General features: G+C 46.6%; 1 protein-coding gene across 1 annotated transcript in view; it reads left to right on the top strand.

Moving 5' to 3' along the window:
- Nucleotides 1–21741, top strand: part of LOXL2 (lysyl oxidase like 2) — an 89666-nt gene that overhangs the window by 13807 nt on the left and 54118 nt on the right. Inside the window, exon 2 of the mRNA XM_032470934.1 lies at nt 15791–16214. Coding sequence (XP_032326825.1) covers nt 15836–16214 — 379 coding nt within the window. The 5' untranslated portion in view covers nt 15791–15835. The remainder of the gene's footprint in view (nt 1–15790; nt 16215–21741) is intronic.

The raw sequence follows: 21741 nt of genomic DNA on the forward strand, positions 1-21741 counted from the left end.
TTTAAAAGTTGCTTTTAAGTACATATCATTCCCATTCTATAGATGAAATTCTGAGACTTAGAAAATCTGAGCGTGCCTGAGGTCACAGAGGCATCAGAAGGGGGATTTGAACCCAGTTCTCTGGGACTCTAAAGCGCCGGGCCCTGCCGCTTACTGGCAATTGGGAGGTGATACCAGGTCCAGCCCATCCTTCCTGGAGGAAGAATGTGTAGGCTCTGCCTGTTGGGGGCGCTCCAGGCCCTCGGGGAAGGTGAGCTGATTCTGGCCGATGTTTGTCAGGAGTGCCTGGGACTTTAAGTCCCTGTGATGTGCAGGAATTCCTTCCCCATCTCTCCCAGACACCCCCCGGGGGCCTCTTGTCGGCAAAGCTTACAGCAGTGTCAACTGTGTGAACGTATATCCTCAAATGGATTGAACTGAACGTAAGAATGACCTCAGTTGCTTAGCCAAGAGCCCAGTGAGAAAATATTGGGAAAGATAACTTGCCACTTCCTGCCACAGTCACAGCCGGTTTCTGCTGGCAGGCGCCGGCTCTTGGTCACATACTGCCGTCCTTGGGAACCTTGCCTTGACCCCTCGGGTCATGACCCCTCCTGAGCTAATCCGTGTGAATGATTAAGGCCATCTGCTCTGGCAGTTCCTAGATTTCACTCAGATGAGGTTTTAACAGGGTGGGTCTTCCTCTTTTAGGACTTTCCTCTGCATGCCTGGAGGAGAGTTGGGGAAACCTGAACTTGGTTTGCTGTGTGTGAACCAGCTGCAGAAGTGTCCTGCTGACCCAGCTGGCTTGTGTTCAGGGTGGACGATGTTCCTGGGGTTTCCGTGGTGGATGGCCATACAGCCTCACTGGCGTGGACCCTGGGCTGTTGATGACCTTGGAGGTGATCGCACATGAATGTTGAGAATAGGACTTTCTATTGTCTAAAAACCCTCCCAACTGGGGTATCAGATAGATGTCTCCACCAGGCGTCTGGACTTTTTTTAGTGAAAATCTGAATCTCTTACTGAGGGCCGATAGAACAGGTGTGAAGGGAAGAAATATGACTGCCATCAATCCGAATGTCATCAAATACCCAGAAGGTTAGAGGGAAAATTTACCATATTTGTTTATGATTAAGCACCAGAAAAAGGTAAGAGACATAGTACCCTTCTGACTTTTTTCCCTTTTGTTCTATTCAAATTAAAATTCCAGCTTTTCTTTTGTTTTTAATCTTTAAGATCCTAGTACATTCCTTCCTTCCGTCCTTCCTTCTTTTCTTTCTTTCCTTCCTTCCTTCCTTTTCTTTTCTTCTTTCTTTCTTTCTTTCTTTCTTTCTTTCTTTCTTTCTTTCTTTCTTTCTTTCTTTCTTCCTAAGCCCCTTTAGGGGCTGGTATTTCTTTTCTTTTCTTTTCTTTTAAATTTTTATGGGAGGGAGGTAATTAGGTTAATTTATTTTGTAATGGAGGCACTGGGGATTGGACCCAGGACCTTGTGCATGCTAAGCATGCACTGTACCACTGAACTATACCATCCCCCCTGGTGTCTTTCTTAATGAAGCTCAAATCCTTTGACCCGAAGCAGTCTTCTCAATTAGTTAATAAAGGTATCAGTTCTGGTATCTGGCTGCCTCAGTGCAAATCCCAGCTTGATTACTTTTTAGCTATAGCCTTTCTGTCCCTTGGTTTTCCCTCAGGAAAATACCGATGTGGACAGTACCTTTCTCAGAGGGTGGCCTGGAGCTGTGCCATCCAATATGGCAGCCACCACCACATGGGGCCACCGGGCACTTGGAACGTGTTAGTCCACACTGGGATGTGCTGTAAGGGTAAAGTACACACCAGATTTCAAAGACTTAATACAAGTAAAGAATGCAAAGCATCTCATTAATAATTTTTAAATTGATTACATACTGAAATGGTAATATTTGGGATATACTGGGTTAAATAAAATCTTTAGCATGTATTTCTCCTATATCATTTTAGTTTTTAATGGGGCTACCAGAAAATTTTAAATTATGTAGGTGGTTTGAATTATGCTTCTGTTGGGAAATGCTAGTCTAGACCCAGAAGATTAAATGAGTTCACACTTGTAAAGCACTTTTCACACAGTAATTGATACAGAAGGAGTCATCAATAAATATAGTATTTAAAAAAAAATCTTTTCTCTTTAACAGAATCCCACTTTCAACGCCAGCCCTTGTGGTGTCCAGGTTGCTGTATAAAAGCAGGGGTCATCCTTTTAGAACAGGTTGCGGGGTGGGGGGATGGAATACATAAATTAAGCAGAGAGTAGGAAAGTGTAGACGTCCATCTATAGGTGCGGGGACTACATGGAAGTGCTCAGCATGGTCCTTGCATGTAAAATGACTGGGCCCCCAAAGGTGAAGTGCGTATGTCTCTCAGCTCCTTGTAAGATTCTATTATGCTGAAAGATAGCGCCTCCTGAGTTGCCCCACAAGCCTTCCTCCTGCCTCCCCGAGGCTGGCATCTGTTTGGAAATGGCCTCGGAGGGGCAGCGGGTGTGCGGGCTGCCCGATGCACTCGCAGCAGGAGGTGATGCCCATCCCCTGGAGCCTCCCGAGCACAGATGCAGGCGTTGTTGGAGGTGAGCCCAGCGAGAGGGCAGAAGCCGCTGGGGCAGGCTGCTTGGAAGGGAGTGGGGTTGGAGGAATCCCTGTTCCCTGCGGGTCTGCCCTGTGGGCAGACACTGCCGGAATCGGTCCTCCCCTCTGCACCGCGGCAGCGCTCCCTCCTCAGGCCTTGACGGGGCCTTAGGGCGTCAGTGTCTGGCATCGGTTTAGGGGCTCATCCTTTTGGGGGCAAACTTGTGTGTGCTGCAAGGTAGCACATTTCCCAGGAAATCAGCTGAGTTGGGGTGGGATCGTGTCTCACTCTGCTTCTTCTTCTTTTTTTCTTTTTTCTTTTTTTTTTGTATATATGTATTTTTATTGAAGTATAGTCAGTTTACAATGTCGTGTCAGTTTCTGGTGTACAGCACAAGGCTTCAGTCATACATGAACATACACATATTCATTCCCATATTCTTTTTCACCTTAAGTTACTATAAGATATTGAATATGGTTCCCTGTGCTGTACAGTATGAACTTGCTGTTTTTCTGTTTTATATATAGTAGTTAGTATCTGCAAATCTTGAACTCCCAATGTATCGCTTTCCACCCTCTTTCCCCCTAGTAACCATAGTTTGTTTTCTATGTCTGTGAGTCTGTTTCTTTTTGTAAATAAGTTCGTTTGTCTTTCTTTTAGATTCCACATGTAAGTGATAGCGTATGGTATTTTTCTTTCTCTTTCTGGCTTACTTCACTTAGGATGACAATCTCCAGGTCCATCCATGTTGCAGCAAATGGCATTATTTTATTATTTTTTATGGCCGAGTAGTATTCCATTGTATAAATATACCACAGCTTCCTTATCCAGTCATCTGTCGATGGACACTCACTTTAGCCTCTTCTGGGTCCAACTTTATAACCCATGACTCCCATCCACAAGCACTGATTATTTTCTGGGGTGAGCTTTTATGATCCCAGACCCAACAGCTGCCTACTACCTGTACAACACAGAGTGAATTTTCGGAGGCACTGATGTCAGCAGATTTGAAGGGCATGGGGAAGGTCCACCTCCTCACAAAAAACCCTAACACCTTTACTTCCAACACTGCACAATATGTAAAATTCAACTATTAGGATTCATATCTAGGAGTTCCCTGTTGCTTTCCTATGCAGTCAGGTCAGAAGAAAAAGGCAGTTTTGATAAGATGTGAAGACTTGAATAGGAATTTATATTTATTCATTCAATAAACATTTACTGAGTCCCCACAGAGTACAAGGCTCAGAGCCCCACAATCAGGGGTTCAGAGGTGGTGTGAAGGAAAAGCCAGGCTGGGCTAACAAGCTGAGTCACAAATCTAAGTGTAACAAGTGTTGGATTGTTCTGAGTTCTACTGGGCTAACTCGTAAATCTAAATTAATAAGTGTCGGTTTGCTGATTCCCTGTTCATGTTTTTGCTAGCCAGCTGGATTTTCAAAGAGACATATCTGGCCTTGAAATGTTGATTTGCTGCCTCACTTCCTCTACTTTTGTGATAATGATGTTGCTAAAGCTATTGCGTGCCTATTGGCCGAATACCCCAAGCTTGTACTTAACCCTATAAAACCTCATGTGCAAGTCTTGGAGGTGCTCAGAGCTTCAGAGCAGAAGCCCCTCTGAGCCCACCGGCGTAATACATCTGAGTACTCCAACCCTCCGAGTGGTGCTTGTTTCTTGACTGGCCTGTCGTTTCCGTAACAGTGGCAGGAAAGAAAGAAGAAAGTTAGTGTGAGTGAATCTACGCTGTGTGCTAGGGATTTCCACTTGTTGTGTCACTTAACCATCACACACACACACACACACACACACACACACACACACACACACACACACACACACGGAGGAGGGAGGGCATGTTTGAGGTGTGTTCTGTAGCAGCGCATCATCAGGCAGTAATGGGGGACCCAGGGAGGAAATGTTACTGAGATCTAGCAGCAGAATCAGGACCACTGATACTGGACCTGGGCTCAGAGGGAGGGATTCAGAGCCTAGAAGGCTGACCAGAGCAAGGCAGGGGGACACAAGTCAACTCATAACAACAGTCTTATCACCTAGGACTTCTAGGACTTCAGTGGAGTCATCAAATCTTAGAACCAGAAAGGTTCTAAAAACGATTGATCTGGTGCCTAGGATGACAAGTGCCTAGCAGGCATGCCACCACTCTCCTACTCAGCCCCATGGCAGTCGTCACAAGTCCGTGCCAGTGTTCTTGCCCCTTGGGTCTTGAGGTCACACCACTCAGCACCCTGGATAGCCACAACCAGCTGATTGAATCGGACATACAAGTCGAGGTCTTCTTGCCCTCCCTGTCCTGGCCCACCCTCCTCATGACACAGATGAGGAGCTGGAGGCTGGAAGTGGCAGGGACTGGTTAGGACTGTGGAAGAGACTGTAAGCCTCAGGTCTTGTCATGATCCCTGGCTGCATCTTGGGGCCCAGTGGGATGCTTCAGATCCTCTGCAAGCTGCCCTCAGCCAGGAACTTAGAGCCTGGCTGAGAGACAAAATAAGGATGAAAAGGGACAGACAGTGGCATCCTGGTATAGGGGACAAGACTGGCAGCTCAGATACCCAAGGTCAAGACGAGGCTCTGCCGAGTACTAACCATTGACCATGGGTCAACCTATTTCTTTTACCTGTGAAGTAAAATGAGGTTGACTTGCTGAATCTGAATTCCCATCCTGCTCAGCCCATCCATCCTTCTTTTCCAGCATCTTCCAAACACTGTGCTCCAAACACCATCTCTTCACTGACCCTGCCTGATTGCTCATTTCCACATCTAATTTCTTTCATCAGTGTTTGCTCTAGGCCAGACCACTCCACTTAATTCTCCTTCCCAGCCCTGCTCCAGGGCATCCTCCTCCCAAAGCCTCTCCTGACCTTTGTGCTGAAGTGGGTGGAGTCCTGGACTTGCGACCCAGGAAATATAAACTATATTGCCTGCTCTTCCTCCCTTAGCTTTCTGACCCTGGGCACGACCCTCCCATTTCAAATAGCCCTGTGTGTCCTTTCTGACTCTAACCTCCACTGATTTTGTTCCAACTCACAGGGACCTCTCATACCCATAATTCCTAACACTCCCCTAGTCTGGACCCAACTACTTAATACTTGAGTAAATTCTTTCCTTATAATTCTCCCATCCAGATGGAGAGATGGGACCAACCCAGGAGATCGTGGGAGAATTGAGGATAGAATTTACATTCTAGATGGGGAGACAGCACCAACCTCACAAGAATCTGGGCACCACTCATTTCTTGTATTTCCCACTGCAGCAGCTCCATACTGGTTCCATAATAGGTGCCCAATTAAATTCTCATCAAGTGTAATGATACTTCTTTTTATTTACATAGCACAATTGGTAATGATTCTCCGAGCTGAAAGGAACTGAATGAGGAGATGGATCACAGACACTAAGAGGTCATAGACTGTCCTTTCTTCCGTGGAAAAAGGGGAGGGCATATTTCTCTGCATATTTTACTTACCACCTTCTCTGGGAGGATGAATCCAAGAGGAAGTTTCTACTGCAGAGGCTACCAAAATTCAGTCAACAGCCCTGCAATTGTTCAATGAAAGATTGACTTCTTTTACCTGCTTTAATGATCCTTTCTGGAAGAAGCATGTGTGTAAACCCAGCCATTACTTACAGTAATGGCAGAAAAAGCAGAAGGAGGCTGTTTTTCCTGTTTGAGGTCTGAGTACTGTTTATCACCCTTCTCTCGGAGTTCTCACAACTGGGAATTCACACAAGGCACCTAAAGCAGATCCAAGTAATCACTCTGGGTGATAAAGGTGATGAGGGAAGGCAGCTTGGGTCAAGATGTGGCTCCCACCCCCAGGGAAAGGTGAGGATGAGCTAATCAAGTCTCTCTTCTGCTTTGCCACGGTTTTCATTGGCTGGATACATTCCATCGCAGGTAAAAACCAAAGTGTCTATTTTGCAGAGAAAACAAACTGCAGAAGGAGAAGTGATTTTCTAAGGGTAACAGAGCCCACCCGTCCAGCTCCTCTGTTAGCTCCCTGCTGTTTGTAAATAAAATTAAGACTCTCACACATGATCAGCAGGACCTGCGGTTTACCTGGTCCCCACCCTCGCCCTCTCCCCAGGAGTCTGGGTCTACCTTGAACTATCCATACCCGGTTATTGGCCAGCTTAACATGTGACAGGCACCTTGCTAGGCACGGGGCCCAGCCGAGTCTCCCCCCCCCCCCCATCACCCACAGCACCCGGTCCACGTGAGCAATGAGCGGAGAGGGGACATCCGGCCCCACGGAGCCAGGCAGCGCCCAGCCGACCGCATGCTGACCCGGCCTGGTTCGCAGAGAGGCCGCGGGGCCGGAAAGCCAGGTCAGCGCGCTGTCCCCGTCGGGGACACCAGTCACCCGAAGCGCCCCCGTGGGCTCACGTGTGCCGCCCACCCAGGGCCACGTGCGGCTGCCGCCTGAGCTCGAGGACTCCGCGGCCCCGGGGCCCACGGCGCTGGGAAGGGCGGAGGGAGCGGGGCCCCGGCCCCCGCGCAGGAGCGCAGAGCGCGGCGGCCCCGTCGCCAGCCCCGGGGTCACTCCGCTGCTTCCGGGAGGGGCGCCGGTCCCCGCCGCCGCCGCTGGGACCTGGACCCACCGCCGGCCCACCCTGCACCCCCCGGGTGGGGCTCGTTTCCAGACCGGATCATCAGGCTGCCATCAGCCTTGCAATGGTACGCACCGCAGCGGTGGCCATAAGCAGGGTGACCACTCTGGACGGATGCCCTACAGACCACAGTCGCCCCCAGCAGCTGGGGTCCCCGGCCGAGAAGGGGCTGAACTCCAATTCAAGTGCAGAACGGAAACTGGCTCGTGGAAGGAACGGGTGAGGCCTCTGGTCTGCAGGGTGGGTGTGGCAGAAAGGAGCCCCCCCGCGGGGCAGAGGGGCAGCGGGCGAGGGAAGCCAAGCAAGCATCTTCCACTCCATCCTCGGAGCTCGGCCTTGGACGTTGGCAGTTTTTCCCTCCTGAGGGTTGGATGGATGCCAACGTGAAAAATGAATTTTACAAAGCAATAGGGGAAAGATACACAACAGGAACATACAGTAGAAAAAAGGATTTATAAAAAATGAAGAAGCTAATTTCCCAAAAAAGAAACACAAGTGGTCAATAGAGCCAGAAGAAAAAAATATAGGTCAACCTCACTAGTAACAAAAGAAATGCTGGTTAAAACAATACCTTTTTTTTTCTTAGCAGATGGAGAAAGATTTGAAAACATGGGCATAGCCAGAATTTTTAAGTTTGTGGGGAAACTTACATACTCCACGCTGATGTGGATACTGGCACAGTCTTTCTAAAAGGAGTTAATACAGTTTTTCAAAAGTGTTCACTTTTTACCAGCCCTTTGACCTAGCAATTTTACTATTAGGAATTTATCCCAAGATTGTGGAAAGTTTCAGTTACAAGGATATACATTTCAACAATGTGTATAGCAGTAAAAAAAAATTTACCGGTAAGATTATTCAATCTTATGGTACATCCGTAAGATTGAATACAGTGTAATAAAAATCTTGTAAAAGAATAGTCAGTGAGGCATGATGTTTGCAATATACCGGTACATATGAAAAGCAGTTTCCAAAGCAGCATGTAGAAAATTATTCCAATTATTAAGAGGAAATATTTATGTATGTTGTCAAAATGTCAGCCTCTATACTGTGTTGAATTGAGTTTTGGAGACAGAGTTTTGGGTGAAATAGGAAAGAAACAGCTTTAATTGCTTTGTCAGACAGAGGAGACCACAAAAGGCTAGCATCTTTAGAACTGCAAGTCCACCAGAGATGGGGTGTGGGGAGGTTTTATGGCAAGGGTCTAGGGTGTGAAGCAAGTGATTAGAATCAGGGTGTATGGGTCTTATATTCTTGTTCCAGAAGTCCACTCAGATACAATTGCATCTGGCATCATGGAAACCTCGTGATGGGTTTGTGGGTTTCCGGAGCCCAGGTGGTTATTAGAATATGACCTTCTTCCTAGAACAAAGGAAGCTGGGGTGGAGGGGGGATCAGGAAGTGAGAGTGAGTATGAGGGGGCAGTTAGGGGCTCTATAGCACAAAAGCAGTTGAGCAAGTTAAACAGAGATGGTGGGTTGTCAGAGAAAAAAAGCAAGTTGCAGGAATTCCAAGTCAAGAGAAGGTATAGCTCAAGTGGTAGAGTGCATGCCTAGCGTGCACAAGGTCCTGGGTTCAATCCCCAGTACCTCCATCAAAAAAATTAATAAGCAAATCTAATTACCTCCCCCTGCCAAAAAAAAAAAAAAAAAAGAGAGAGAATTCCAAGTCAGAGTGAATCAGCTTTAGCATCAGGGAAGCTACTTTCGAACAGAAGCGAGTTTACCGCTCCAGGTACAGAGAGAAGGCTGGGAGGGGTGTTCACCAAAATGCTGACAATGATTACCTTTGACAGGGTTATTACTGATTGTTTTCTACTTTTTATTTGTTTGCATTCTCCAGATTTTTATTACCAGCTTGTATAACTTTTGCAATAAGGAACCAAACAAGAAAGAAAAGGAAAAAAAACCATCGAAGTTATTTTTAAAAGAAAAGAGAAGCATCTGGGTCTAATATTTCACAATCCCCCAGAGTAAGGAGTAGGAGAAGGCCCCACAAAAGAAGCAAAAAATTCAGGAGCACTTTTCTAGGAAAGATTTAGGAGCTGAACACTGGCTATTCGCACAGATTGGAGAATCCAAGAAGATGGGTGGGGCAGTTTAAAGATACGCAAATCCAGAGGTTACGATTTCTTTTTTAAAAAATTGCAGAACCACGTATTTTTTCCATTTCTTTTTGAGGCGTGAATAGACAATCTGCAAGCCCCTTTGGCTCTCACACGTGGGGTGATAGGCAAATCCTGGACTGGGGTGAAGCTGCTGGGGGCTGCAGAGCACAGAGGTGAAGGACGCAGGTCAGCCCACCACCCTCCTTCAGAGCCTGCCTTGCTGCTTAACCAACAGTCCAACTTGAGGCAACTTGCTGCAACTCTCTGGGCCTTGTTTTCCTCCTGAGGATAATAATGGTGTTCACTTTCATTAATTAACACAGAAGAATATGAGAATCATGTGTTTTGGAAATGAATGCAGGATTTAGTTTAATCAGGTGTGGAAGGAAGCACAGACATGGAAATGGTTGTCATGGAGGAATAAGGTTATAGTCACGGGTCCCTGGAAACAGGGGGCTGGGCACATGGTGCAGGGCCACACGGGGAAGCACCAGGGATGGTTGAGGCAGAAGGAGTGACGAGAAAATGTGGACAAGAGCCTTTACCGTGACTTTCACAATATGCAGGCTAAGCAGGTTCAGGATTGGCTAGCTGAATAATTTTGGCTCACTCTGGGGCATAGGGGCTGTCTCGAGTCATTTGGTTCCTAGTCCTGGTGTGATTAGGGCTAGAGGATAGTGGCCCATAGTGTGAGATCTTGAGACAGGAGGTAGTTGAGAGGATGTAGCTCTGAATGGGTTGGTTTGTATGTGAAAAGTACTTTGTAGGTGAGTCCTTTATCATCTCTAAGAATTAACCAAAAGGTAGGCAGGGTAGTTTCTGGGTCATCTTTCTCCAGAGTCAGGAAGACCCCAGATGTCAAGACAGCAGAAATACAGAACATGTAAAGGCAAGATGAACGCACGGTGCCCGAGTAAAGGCACTTTATACTGTTAGTTTCATACTGGTTCTACTCTGTGACCTTTGGCAAGTCATGGACTTTCGGTCTTAAATTTCTGTAAGATGAGGATATAGAAGCTGTATGGAAGAGAAAACTTTCTTACAAAGTCAGGCCTTCGGGCTCAGGAGGCTCAATCCATGATCATTCACTGATTTCCTGTAGGCAGACCACAGCAAGACCACTAATGCATGTCAGAACCATGGAAAGAGCACGTCTGCCTTACTTACATGAAGCTTAACATGTAGCAGGATCTCTGTGAATATTTGTTGAATGAGTGAATCATTTTGGTACTGTCACCTCAATGGAAATTAATAGCAATCAGTTTTTTTTCCTTTTTACATTGTTGCCAAATACTTGGGGATTTTCTAGTTATTCTTTTATTGTTGGCGTATAATTTAATTCTACTGTAGTCAGGTAACATATTCTCTGTGATTCATTAAATGTGGGGATACTTGCTTTATGACCCAACTTAGGGTTCATTTGGGTAAATCTTGCATGTGAACTTGAAGTGAATCTGTCTTCTTTACTTGTTGAGTCCAGCTGATACAAACTTGTCACTTAAGTCACATTTGTTTATGATGTTGTTCACTCCTTTAGTGCAAGGATTTTTTGTCTGCCTCTCCTGACCAAAGATGTGTAAAATCTCCCACTATGACCATAGATTGGTTGCTTTTTTCCTATTAATTCTATCAATATTTGATTTACATATATTGAGTCTGTACATACAAACTGAGATGAGTTAATATCTTCCTGGTGAACTGACTCTTCAAACGTTTCCTTTTGGTCTCCAGTAATGTTTTTTGTCTTAAAGTAGACTTTAATCTCACTTTTTTCCCAACTTTTTTTTTTGGTTAGTGTCTGCATGGTAAATCTTTTTCCAACCATTTCCTTTAATCCTCTGTATCTTCTGTAGGAAATACAAAGTAGTATTGCTTTGTTAAATCCATTTGTGACAATCTTTGTCTTTTCATTGGAATTTTTTTTCCTCAAATATAATTACTGATATATTGGGGTTTAAATCCACCATCTTATTTATTGTTTCAACTTCTGACAACTGTTCTATGTTACTTCTTCTCTGCTTTCTTGCTCTAATTTTGACTTACTTAGGGTTTAAAAAAATAACTTTATCATTCCCTCCCCTTTATTAACCCACTCATTCCACTTTTTTTTCCTTTTCTTATGGTGACTATGTAAAAACTACAATATGCATCTGACAAAAACTATTTAGACTTACTGAAGTCCACCAGGAAAGGGCACTTTTACTACTCCCCAGGTAGCGCGAGATCCTTGGAACATTTCCATTTAAACCCATCCTGCCTTTTGTGCTGTTGTCCCCGCCATGTACTTTAATGATATGCAGATTTTAAACGCCACAAGAAGTTATTATTGGTTTCCACTGTTGATCTTCATTTAGATTTACCTCCATAGCCCCCCCCCCCCCCGCCTTCCATCCCCTTCCTCCCACATCCAGGATGATTTGTTCTGTGGTCTGAAGAACTTCCTTTAGTATTTCCGTCTTGTGGATCCTCTGATGACAAATTCTTTCCACTTTTGTGAAAACGCTTATTCCCTCCCGGGGGTACAGAATTCTAGATTGACTTATTTTTTTCATCCCTTATGAGAATCTCATGTGATTATCTTGTTTCCTTGGTTTTTTTGTTTGTTTGTTCTTGTTTGTTGAGAATTCAGCTTGTTAGCCTAACTGTTGCTCCTTTTATATTCTGGCTGCTTTTAAGCTTTTTTTTTTTTTTTTTAAGCTTTTTTCTTTCCTTTCCTGCTTTCTTTCTTCCTTTCTTCCTTCTTCCTTTCTTCCTTCCTTTCTTTCTTTCTTTCTTTCTTTCTTTCTTTCTTTCTTTCTTTCTTTCTTTCTTTCTTTCTTTCTTCTTTCTTTTTTTTTTCTTTTGTGGGAGGAAGATAATTATGTTTTTATTTATTTATTTTTTAATGGAGGTACCCATTAAACCCAGGACCTCGTGCATGCACCTCCCCCCTAATCTTTTTTGTCTTGGATTTTCCATGGTCAGATTTCGATGTGCCCTGGTGTGGTTTTCTTTGTCAACTCTCCTGCTCTGGCTTGGTATCTTTCATCAGTTTTGTGTAATTCTTGGCCATTATCTCTTAACTGTTTCTCCGATAACCTCTTTCTCTCCTGTTTTAGAACTCCAATTGTGTAGATGTTAGCTCTCCCCAATATGTAGACCACAACTCTGCCCTGGCTTCTAGAGCTTAGGGACCTCCCGTCTGAAAGCCTGGGCTCTTTAGCAGGGCGCTTCTTCCTTGGCAGGCTGTGAATTCCAGTTTCTGTGTCCTCATCCCTGGGAGGCTGCCTGAAGCTCTGCTTAGCTACCCAGCCTTGGAATTGGCAGGTGCCTTAAGCGGAAAAGCAGACATGAGTGTCGGACTCTCCTCGCTGCTCTCCCCATCTCTCTGGATTTTCTTGACTTCTTCGGTCCTTGCTGCCTCGATGGCTGTCCAGTGACCTCAGATGCATACTGTTAGTATTTATCTACCTTTTCCTGTTGTTCTTGGCAGGAACGTTTATCAGTTACAAGTTAGCCTGCTGTAGCCAGAAACACGTGGTACTGTCTGAAAATGACAGGAGATGGCTTCTGCCCCTGGGGCTTTGGGTCTAGCAGAGCCTGACATGGCAACGGTGTAAAGCAATTTTACAAGCAGAAAGCAATTTTAAAGAGAATCAGGGAAGACATTTATTCTGATTAGGAGCACCTGGGATGCTTTCCTTGAAGGACAGGAAGGATTGTGACATATGCTATTTGGAGGGAGGGGGAGAGGTAGGGGACAGAGCATGTGGATCCAGATGGGAAAACTTAACCAGGTCTAGGCTGATATGATCGGAAGGGTGGCAGGTGATGAGCTGGAGTGAGGGCAAGGAGAGGAGTGAGATTGGAACTGAAGTCAGGGATGTGGGCATATGCCACATTGTAAAGGCGTCTGTGTCCCATGTAGAATCTGGACTTTTTAAAATATCTTTTTTAAAAAATTGTTTGTTTTGGGGGGGAAGGGGTGGGGGTAATTGGGTTTATTTATTTATTTTTTAGTGGAGGTACCGGCCATTGAACCCATGACCTTATGCATGCTAAACAGGCACTCTACCACTGAGCTATACCCTCCCCTCTGAATTTGGACACTTTTTATACATGATAGTGGATCGTTTATGTTTTGGTAACTTCAGGAGTTCTGGCTTTGCCTTCACTAACTGTGCAACTCCAGTGACGTCTAATAGAAAAGACCTCTCTGGTTCCTGATTATCTCCCTCATAGAATAAGAACCCTCATCCTTGGCTCCTCCACCCACTGAAGTTTCTGGTGAGGCATAGATGAGCTCGTGGCCGCAGATGTGCTGTGATGGGAATGAAGTGCAGCGGGGATGGAGGAGGCGATGAGGGGTCCCTGCAGAGGCACGTGCTAGCTTGTCTGGCTGTGGTCTGAAGGGGGCCATTGCAGGAACCCCACAACTTTCTGACGTTGTCTGTGAGTCACAGGGTGAGGTTGGCTGGATCTCCAGTGAACCAGAGAGCCTCCCCAAGTCCTTGGTCCTGACTGTCCCCCAGGCAATGGCATCTCTGCCCCAGCACCCACGACGGGACTGCGCACTGCCTGGTCGTCCCAACAGATGTGGAACTGCCTCTCTCCACGTTACCGCATCCTTCCTGGGCTGCTCTTGGGAAGTTAGCTGATCCTTCCTTGATGGCGGTGTGCCATGAACTGAGGGATACGATTGGACTAACGCTCTGTACCTGGTTAAAGTGTATTCGGCTGGTCCTGGTGACCTTTTGGGCTCCCACATCCCAAAACTATGCCCTCTTCCATGAAACACACCTGCAGTCCTTTAAGGTAGCTTCTCCTCTCTCTGAATTATGGAAGAACCAATGCTCATGAGCATATATGTTTATTTCCTGCTATATGACCTCATTCTGGAATTCTTAGATGTAGGTGGGTATGGTGACCACAATCTTGAGAATTTAAAATTTTTATTTAGCAAATGCTCCTATAGGATTTATTATGTACCACTCTTTCAATCTTCACAGCAATTCTGTGAGCTAGTTACAGTTATTATTCCCATTTTAAAGATAAGAAACATGGGGAAGCACAGAGAAGTTAAGTGTTTTGCCCAAGGTCACACAGCTGGCCAGTATCAGAAGGAAGATTCAAACTCAGACTGTCTGGTTGCAGAGTCTGTGCTCCTCCCCTTCTTCCCGCACCCCTCCCCACTGTCTAGTCCTCTCTGGACTGATGACAGGCTACTCAGCCCTTCTCCTGTTTGCCTCAAAGAGCTTTATGCCTCCCCTCTCTGTGCTTTGGACTCAACCCGGGCAGCCCTCAGGGACGGGAACTATGAAAAGGGATGGAATTGTTGCCTGCACATCCTTGGCTTCCCCAAGGGTGAGAGGCACCTCAGGGCTGTTCTCTGAGGCTAAACTGCAGTTCAGCTAAGGACAGGCCCGGTGTCAGAGCTGTTTCAGGGGGTTGCCGCTGACCTCCTCATTCTGCGGCCTCATCCGTCTTGAGTTCCAGAGTATAAGACATAATGGGGTGTGGGTGGGCAGCATATGGGGGTGTCTGAAGGCCTGGGGCCTGAAAGCAGAGCCGTAGGAGGATTCAGATATGTGACAGAGAGAATAGCAGCCCCATGAGCAAGTAGAAACAGAGGCTTGAAGCCTCCTAGGGTTATTTCTCAGCACCTGGAAGAAGCCATTTCCATCCAGGTCAGCTAACATCCAGAGGAGGGAAGGCTCCATCGACAGATGAATGGATACAGAAGTTGTGAGTATATATACAATAGGATGCTACTCAGGCATAAAAAAGAATGAAATAATGCCATTTGCAGCAACATGGATGGACCTGGAGATCTTCATTCTAAGTGAAGTAAGCCAGAAAGAGAAAGGAAAACACCATATGATATCACTTATATGTGGAATCTAAAAAAAGATATAAATAAACTTATGTACAAACCAGAAACAGATTCACAGACGTAGAAAACAAACTTATGGTTACCAGGGGGAGGGGGAATGGGGGAGGATAAATTAGGCATTTGGCTTGAATGGATACAGACTACTATATATCAAATAAATAAACAATAAGGACCTGCTGTAGAGCACAGGGAACTATATTCAATATCTTGTAATAACCTGTAATGGAAAAGAATCTGAAAAAGAATATACATGTATGTATATGTATGGATAACTGAATCATTTAGCTATGAATCATCTAAAACTAACACAACATTGTAAATCAACTCTACTTCAATTAAAAAGGAAAAAAGCCTCTCCTCAAATTCAGTCTGAGTGTGCTCCGGTTCCTGCCAGGAGCCCCACCGGAAAAAAGCATTTCAGAGATCTGGGAAGGCGGTGGGCAAAGAGGCAGGACTTCCCAGACCTGTCTGGCTGAAGTGTGAGGTGGGAGAAGAGAGGAGGTTGGCGTCTGGAATGGGAAGAGCTTTCAATACTTAAGCAAAGGAGTACGAGATCACGGGGTGATCTGTGGATGTCTGTGACCCAAACCTCTCCTCTCTTCCAGGAAACTCCTGCCTTCCCTCCTAAGCGCCAAGCGCCCCACTCCGTCATGTCCTCCAGCCAGAGGACAGGGATGGAGAGGCGTGGAGGCTTCTGCCTTTGCAGCTGTCTGGCTGTGCTGTCCCTCCTGCCCTCCCTGAGCCTGGCGCAGTACGAGAGCTGGCCCCACTACCCCGAGTACTTCCAGCAGCCCGCCCCCGAGTACCACCGGCCTCAGCCCGCCTCCGACGTGGTCAAGATCCAGCTGCGCCTGGCCGGCCAGAAGAGGAAGCACAGCGAGGGGCGGGTGGAGGTGTACTACAACGGCCAGTGGGGCACCGTGTGCGACGACGACTTCTCCATCCACGCCGCCCACGTTGTCTGCCGGGAGCTGGGCTACGTGGAGGCCAAGTCCTGGACCGCCAGCTCCTCCTACGGCAAAGGGGAAGGTAAATCGCTCTGTGCTGTAGAACTGAGCACCAGTGTCACCCGGGACCAGGCTTACACCGCAGTTAGCCTGGTAATCGAAGCTGCAGTTACTGTCAAGTGCAAACTCCTGTTAACACTCTATCTGGGCATCCTCTGTGTCTGTGCTTGGAAGGTGGGAGCAGAGGGGTGCTGGGGAGGGGTATAGGGACCAACAGTCCTGCTTTGCCCGGGACTTCCCTGGTTTTAGTGTGCAAAGTCTGGCAGCCTGGGAATCTCGTCTTAGGCAAATCGGATGGATGGGGAACCCTAGGTAGTGTCTGAAGTCAGTCTGCGCTCATCTCTCCAAGCCAGGTGCCTGCCTGGGGCTGCATCAGCCAGGGGAGACAGTGCCTTTCCTCCAACCACCCCTTCAAAGGGGTCCCTTTTGCTCTTTGTCACAGAGGCTGCCCACAGGCTAGCGTTCCCTGACTCTCCACCCTCCTGGCCAGGTAGAGCCCACACTTTTAACACTAACATATCCTTCTGGGCTTGGCCAGGACAGGAACAGAACTGCTTTGGGTTTTTCACTTTGATTGGCCTTTTCTTTCCTCCCTTATTAAGCTCAGTGAATACACTGAAAACAACTTGGAGGTTGGGAGTGGTCATTTTGAGGGAGGGCAGGTGTTGAAGCCCAGAACCTTGGGCTCAGTCCTATGCTGACCTGTGCTTTATGGGGAGACGCGTACCTCCTTGGTCTCAGTTTCCCAATCTGGAACTTAGGCTCTCTAAGAACTCTTGAAACTCTCATGGTCTGTGGTCCAAAGTGGGAAAGTGGATAAGGGTCAAGGACATTATTTAAAACCTTACAGGTATCAGTGTGGGCCTGGCCACTGGACTAAAGCAGAGATGCCCAAAGTCGCATCCTGGACAAATGGGTTAATGCCACACTGACTGCATGAGAATCACGGGGTGCTAACCTGTGGTGTTCTGGTCTGTGCTGGAGTCTAGGACTCTGTAACTTTTAGAAGCCTCTCAGGTGATTGTACACATAGCCAGGTTCAGAGTCACTGCAATGGATCATCGTTATGGTCTCTTCCAAACCTTGCTTTGTGTTCTTCTAGAAATTACAGGAGAAAGGAAATCCCATCTCCTACATTTCACCTCTGTGCCATTGAATATGTCCCTTTGGAATAACTTGATCAAGAGACTGCTGTTAAGGTGTTCTCTGAAACTGACTCTGGGTTCTTTAGCACATGCTGGGCTTCTAAAACCCATTTCCTGTCTTCTTTACCAAAACTCTGGACACTTCTCCATACATCTCTATTTATTCTGCTAGCTGGGTGATCCAGGGGGTAACCTCAGATTTATGTTTTCTATTCCAGGCTCTCTAAGCCTAATTATCTTATAACAAGTACTTTCCAATGACTTTGGGTTTTTTTTCCAGTGACAACTTTATTTTATTTCTACCCAAACTTAAAGTTTACCTGTCATCAGATAAGATGGGTATGGTTTTTCCCCATCCCATGTTCATCTGCGCAGGAGCAGGCATGGGATAGCTGGAGAGGTGAGTTAGCCTGGCTCAGACTTCATCCAAGAATGATGAAGGGAGAAGAGTTCTCCAGAGTAGACGGAATATTCAAGGGAGCAATTAAAATCATGGTTCATGGAATCCAAGCTGGATAAAGGAGAAAGGTCCGTGGAGCAGTTGAAGGACTGGGGAAAGCTGCTAGGATCGATGGATTGTGGGTTGAGATTGCAATACTGGAGGGAGTATGCTGGAAAGATGGGGTCGGGAGTGCAGAGGCACAGCAGAAGAGGCATAGAGATTGGGGCGGGGGTGCGATTATTTCTAATTCAAGGTCTAAGCTATGACCATGAGATGCTAGCTGATTTAGGGCAGAGGAGAGTCCTTGCAGAGAGGAGGTGTGGTAACCAAGAGTACTGGACCGGTCATCTCTGTGGATATTGAGACCCTCAAGACTCAAGCAAGGGTAAGTGTCAAAGAAAGGAAGGGAGAAAAATGCTAAAGCTTTTTAACTGTCGTGTCTCCAGGACTTTAAGAATTATGCTGTCTGCATAAAGAGGTACTCAGTTTATCCTGACAGACCTTTTAAATATAAACGTATTTGAATCTCATCAGCATCAGTTCAGGATTTTTAACATTGGGCACATGGTGGACACTCAGCAAATGTTAAAACCCCGACTGATGCAGTTTGACTTGGAAGAATATTAAAAATAAGGCAAATAGCACTTGGCCTCGTGACCAGTGCCCTGGGGTGTGCTCCGATGGGGTCTAACCTGTGAGTCGGCTCCGTGGATGAACCACTGCAGGTGGGCCCATGAGATGCCACCCCTCCAGGAGTGTCTCCATCACCTCCCCCTCTGAAGTTCAGGCTCTAGTAATGGAACCGTCTAGGGAGGGCACCCACTGACCTGTGGTGGGTTTTCCAGCCCCACCTGTCGGTATCTGTTCTTCGTCTTTTCGCTGCTCGCTGTCCTCTCCTCCATCCCTCAGCCGGTCTGGTTTCTCTCACTGTGGGTGGAATGAGGGCTCTGCTTCTTTTCATCATCCCTGTCCATTCAGCAGCTTCGCTACAGAGTGTTCCCAAGGAGAGGCCCCTCCGAACGTGGAGGGTCTTTTCCGTTGCTGGTACTTAGCGAGATAAACATTGGTTTGTTGTCAATAGGTCTCTTCTCTCAAAGCATCTCTGAACTCAGGGAAATCCTGGGCCCTTTTACAGAGTTCTGAGGGGGACGGCTGCCCCATTTCTCATCCTCTGGATGGTCTCCACGCCCCCCGAACCTCAGACGGTTGCTCTCCTTTACCAGTCTTCACATCTGAGGTTAGATGTGACCCCCTCTCATGGCCCTCCCCACCCTGCATTCTTCAGATCAGAGTGACAAAGCCAAGCAGATGACCACAGAGGGGCCCTGAAGATTCTACCCTGAATGATGGCCATTGCCCTGACAGCCTGGGGGAATGCCAGCATTCACATAGAATTATATTTATGATCTTTATCCTCCAAATGGTCTGTTAACTTGTTTACACATCTCTCCTCCTTTCATCAAGAGAAGAATTTCTTAGAGTAATTGAGAGGAAAGAGTAAAATAACATTTTGCTTCTGACTGGCATTTTGTGTCCAAAGTTGATGCCCCATCTGTGTCCCAGGTGCCCCTGTCCCAGCAGCTCTGCGAAGGCAGGTGCTGAGCTGTGCCCAGAACCATGCTGCATGCCAGCTGCAGAACCAGAAGCTGGTTGCTTTGGAATCAGAACAGTCTAGTTGATAGGCATTAAGCATTCAGGAAAAAGAAGAATAAAAAAAAAAGTCAGGAAATCAGGCGAAACTAGTTTACCATGCATGGTGACGCTGTCCTGGGCTAAGCACAAATGTGCGTTTCCACATCTAAGAAAGGCACTGGGTGGGAACACGCAGAGGGTAGAATTACTGGGGGTGAATGGAGGCTTCTTAAGAAAGCGGCTCTTTGGGGTAACCGTTCCCATTAGCTCTCCAGGGTGCTCCCTTCATCTGCTCCTTATCAGAAAGCAAAGCAAGCCCCGGGGCATCTGTTTGGCAGATTTTCGCTGCGCTCCGTCCTCTTCCCCATCCCTCAGCCGGGCTGGTTTCTCTCGCTGTGGGTGGAATGAGGGCTCTGCTTCTTTTCCCCATGCCTGTCCATTCAGCAGCTTCACTACAGAGGGTTCCCAAGGAGAGGCCCCCTCCAAACGTGGAGGGTCTTTTCCATTGCTAGTACATAGCAAGACAAACATTGGTTTGTTGTTGAAACAGCCATCGATTAGGGAGCCTGACAGCTTGGAAACGAGGCCAAATTGAGAAACCCATTGGAAAACCTCAGCCCAGATGTTTTCAATAAGCCCTCTGTTCCCCTCAATGCGTCTGAGGTGCTCTCCTTTGAGCCCTGAGCAGCCATCTGTCACAGCAGGCATGTTTCAATGGGGCCTCAGGGCCCGCCTGACCTTGAAGAGCCTCCGATTCTCCTCAGTTTTCTCATCTCTACAATGGGAGCATTTCTGTCTGCTTTTTCCTTGCGTCATGGAAACAACAGAATTCATTGCTTTTCTGACTTATTGGAAGGAGGAAGGGGAAAGGGAGGATGAACACGTACTGAGCACACACGTTATCTCATTGAATCTCCATGGCAGCCTGTTTGCGGATATCATTGTTTTCACTGGAGAAATGGGCACGGTGAGTGGCTGACCCAGTCACGTAGCGCCCAAGCCCGAGGCAGAGAGAATTTGTGCCCAGGTTATCCGACTCCACTCTACTGTGGAGTCCTCATAAAATCGGGAGAAAAGGGACAGGTTTGACTTTTTTTCCTTTCATTTTGTGGTGATACTTGTAAAAAATCACCCTCTAGCACTTAAACATTTAAAAAGTTTTTAATTGTGGCAAAATACACTTCATAGAAAATGGCCATCTTAACCATTTCTCAGTGTACAGTTCAGTAACGTTAAGAACATTCACACTGCTGTGTAATCATCTTCAGAACTCTTTTCATCTTCAAAACTAAAACTCTATACCCATTAAACAACCACTCCCTGTTTCCCCTCCCCCAGCTCCTGGTAAACACCGTCCTGCACCCTGTCTCTATGATTCTGACTACTCCAAGTTCCTCATATATGTGCAATCATGTGGTATTTGCCTTTTTGTAACTTGACATTTCACTTAGCACAATGAACTCAAGGTTCATCAGTATTGTAGCACATGTCAGAGTCCCCTTCCTTTTTAAGGCTACGTAATATTCCAGTGGATGTATAGTCCACTGTTTGTCAATGGACACAGTGGCTATTGTGAATGATGCTGTAATGCCCGTGAGTGTGCAAATATCTCTTTGAGACCCTGCTTTTGATTCTTTTTGGGTATATACCCAGCCATGAGAATTGTTGGATCATATAGTGATTCTATTTTTAGTTTTTTGAGGAAACACCGTGCTGTTTCCTATAGGGGCTACACCATTTTACATTCCTGCCAACAGTGCGCATGGGTTCTAATTTCTCCACATCTTTGCCAACACTTATTATTTTCTGGGGGGGGGGGTTGATAGTAGCCATCCTAATGGGTGTCAGGTGGTGTCTCATTGCCGTTAACCTTCTAGCACTTTGCACTCGGAATTCTCTACTTACTGCGACTCAGGTAAAGGCACAGGAGATGAGCAGAGTGCCACAGGGCCTCCCAGGCAGATTGCCTGGCAGCAAGACAGCCCTGCCTTCACCTGACTTCTGAGATGTGAGAGGGCGTCTCTGTGGGTTAGTCTGGCTCGGCCATCACTGAATCAGGGGACAGGAAACATCAGGAAGTGAGAAGAGCACTGAAGGGACCAGGGTTCGGGGCTCAGGAAGTTGGCCTTGCACGATGAGTTGCCCTCTGAGCTGGTCCACGGTCAACATCACTAAAATCATCATCATCATCATCATCACCGTTACCATTTTTCAGTAACTATGGACCAACAGTAAACTAGGCACGAGTCATGTGTTATCTCTAATGGGCACACACCCCTGCCATTCAAGTGTCATTATTATCCCCGCTTTACCGATGACAAAAAAGAGCT

Source organism: Camelus ferus, chromosome 31 (genome assembly GCF_009834535.1).
Source record: "Camelus ferus isolate YT-003-E chromosome 31, BCGSAC_Cfer_1.0, whole genome shotgun sequence".
In the NCBI taxonomy this organism is placed as follows: domain Eukaryota; kingdom Metazoa; phylum Chordata; class Mammalia; order Artiodactyla; family Camelidae; genus Camelus; species Camelus ferus.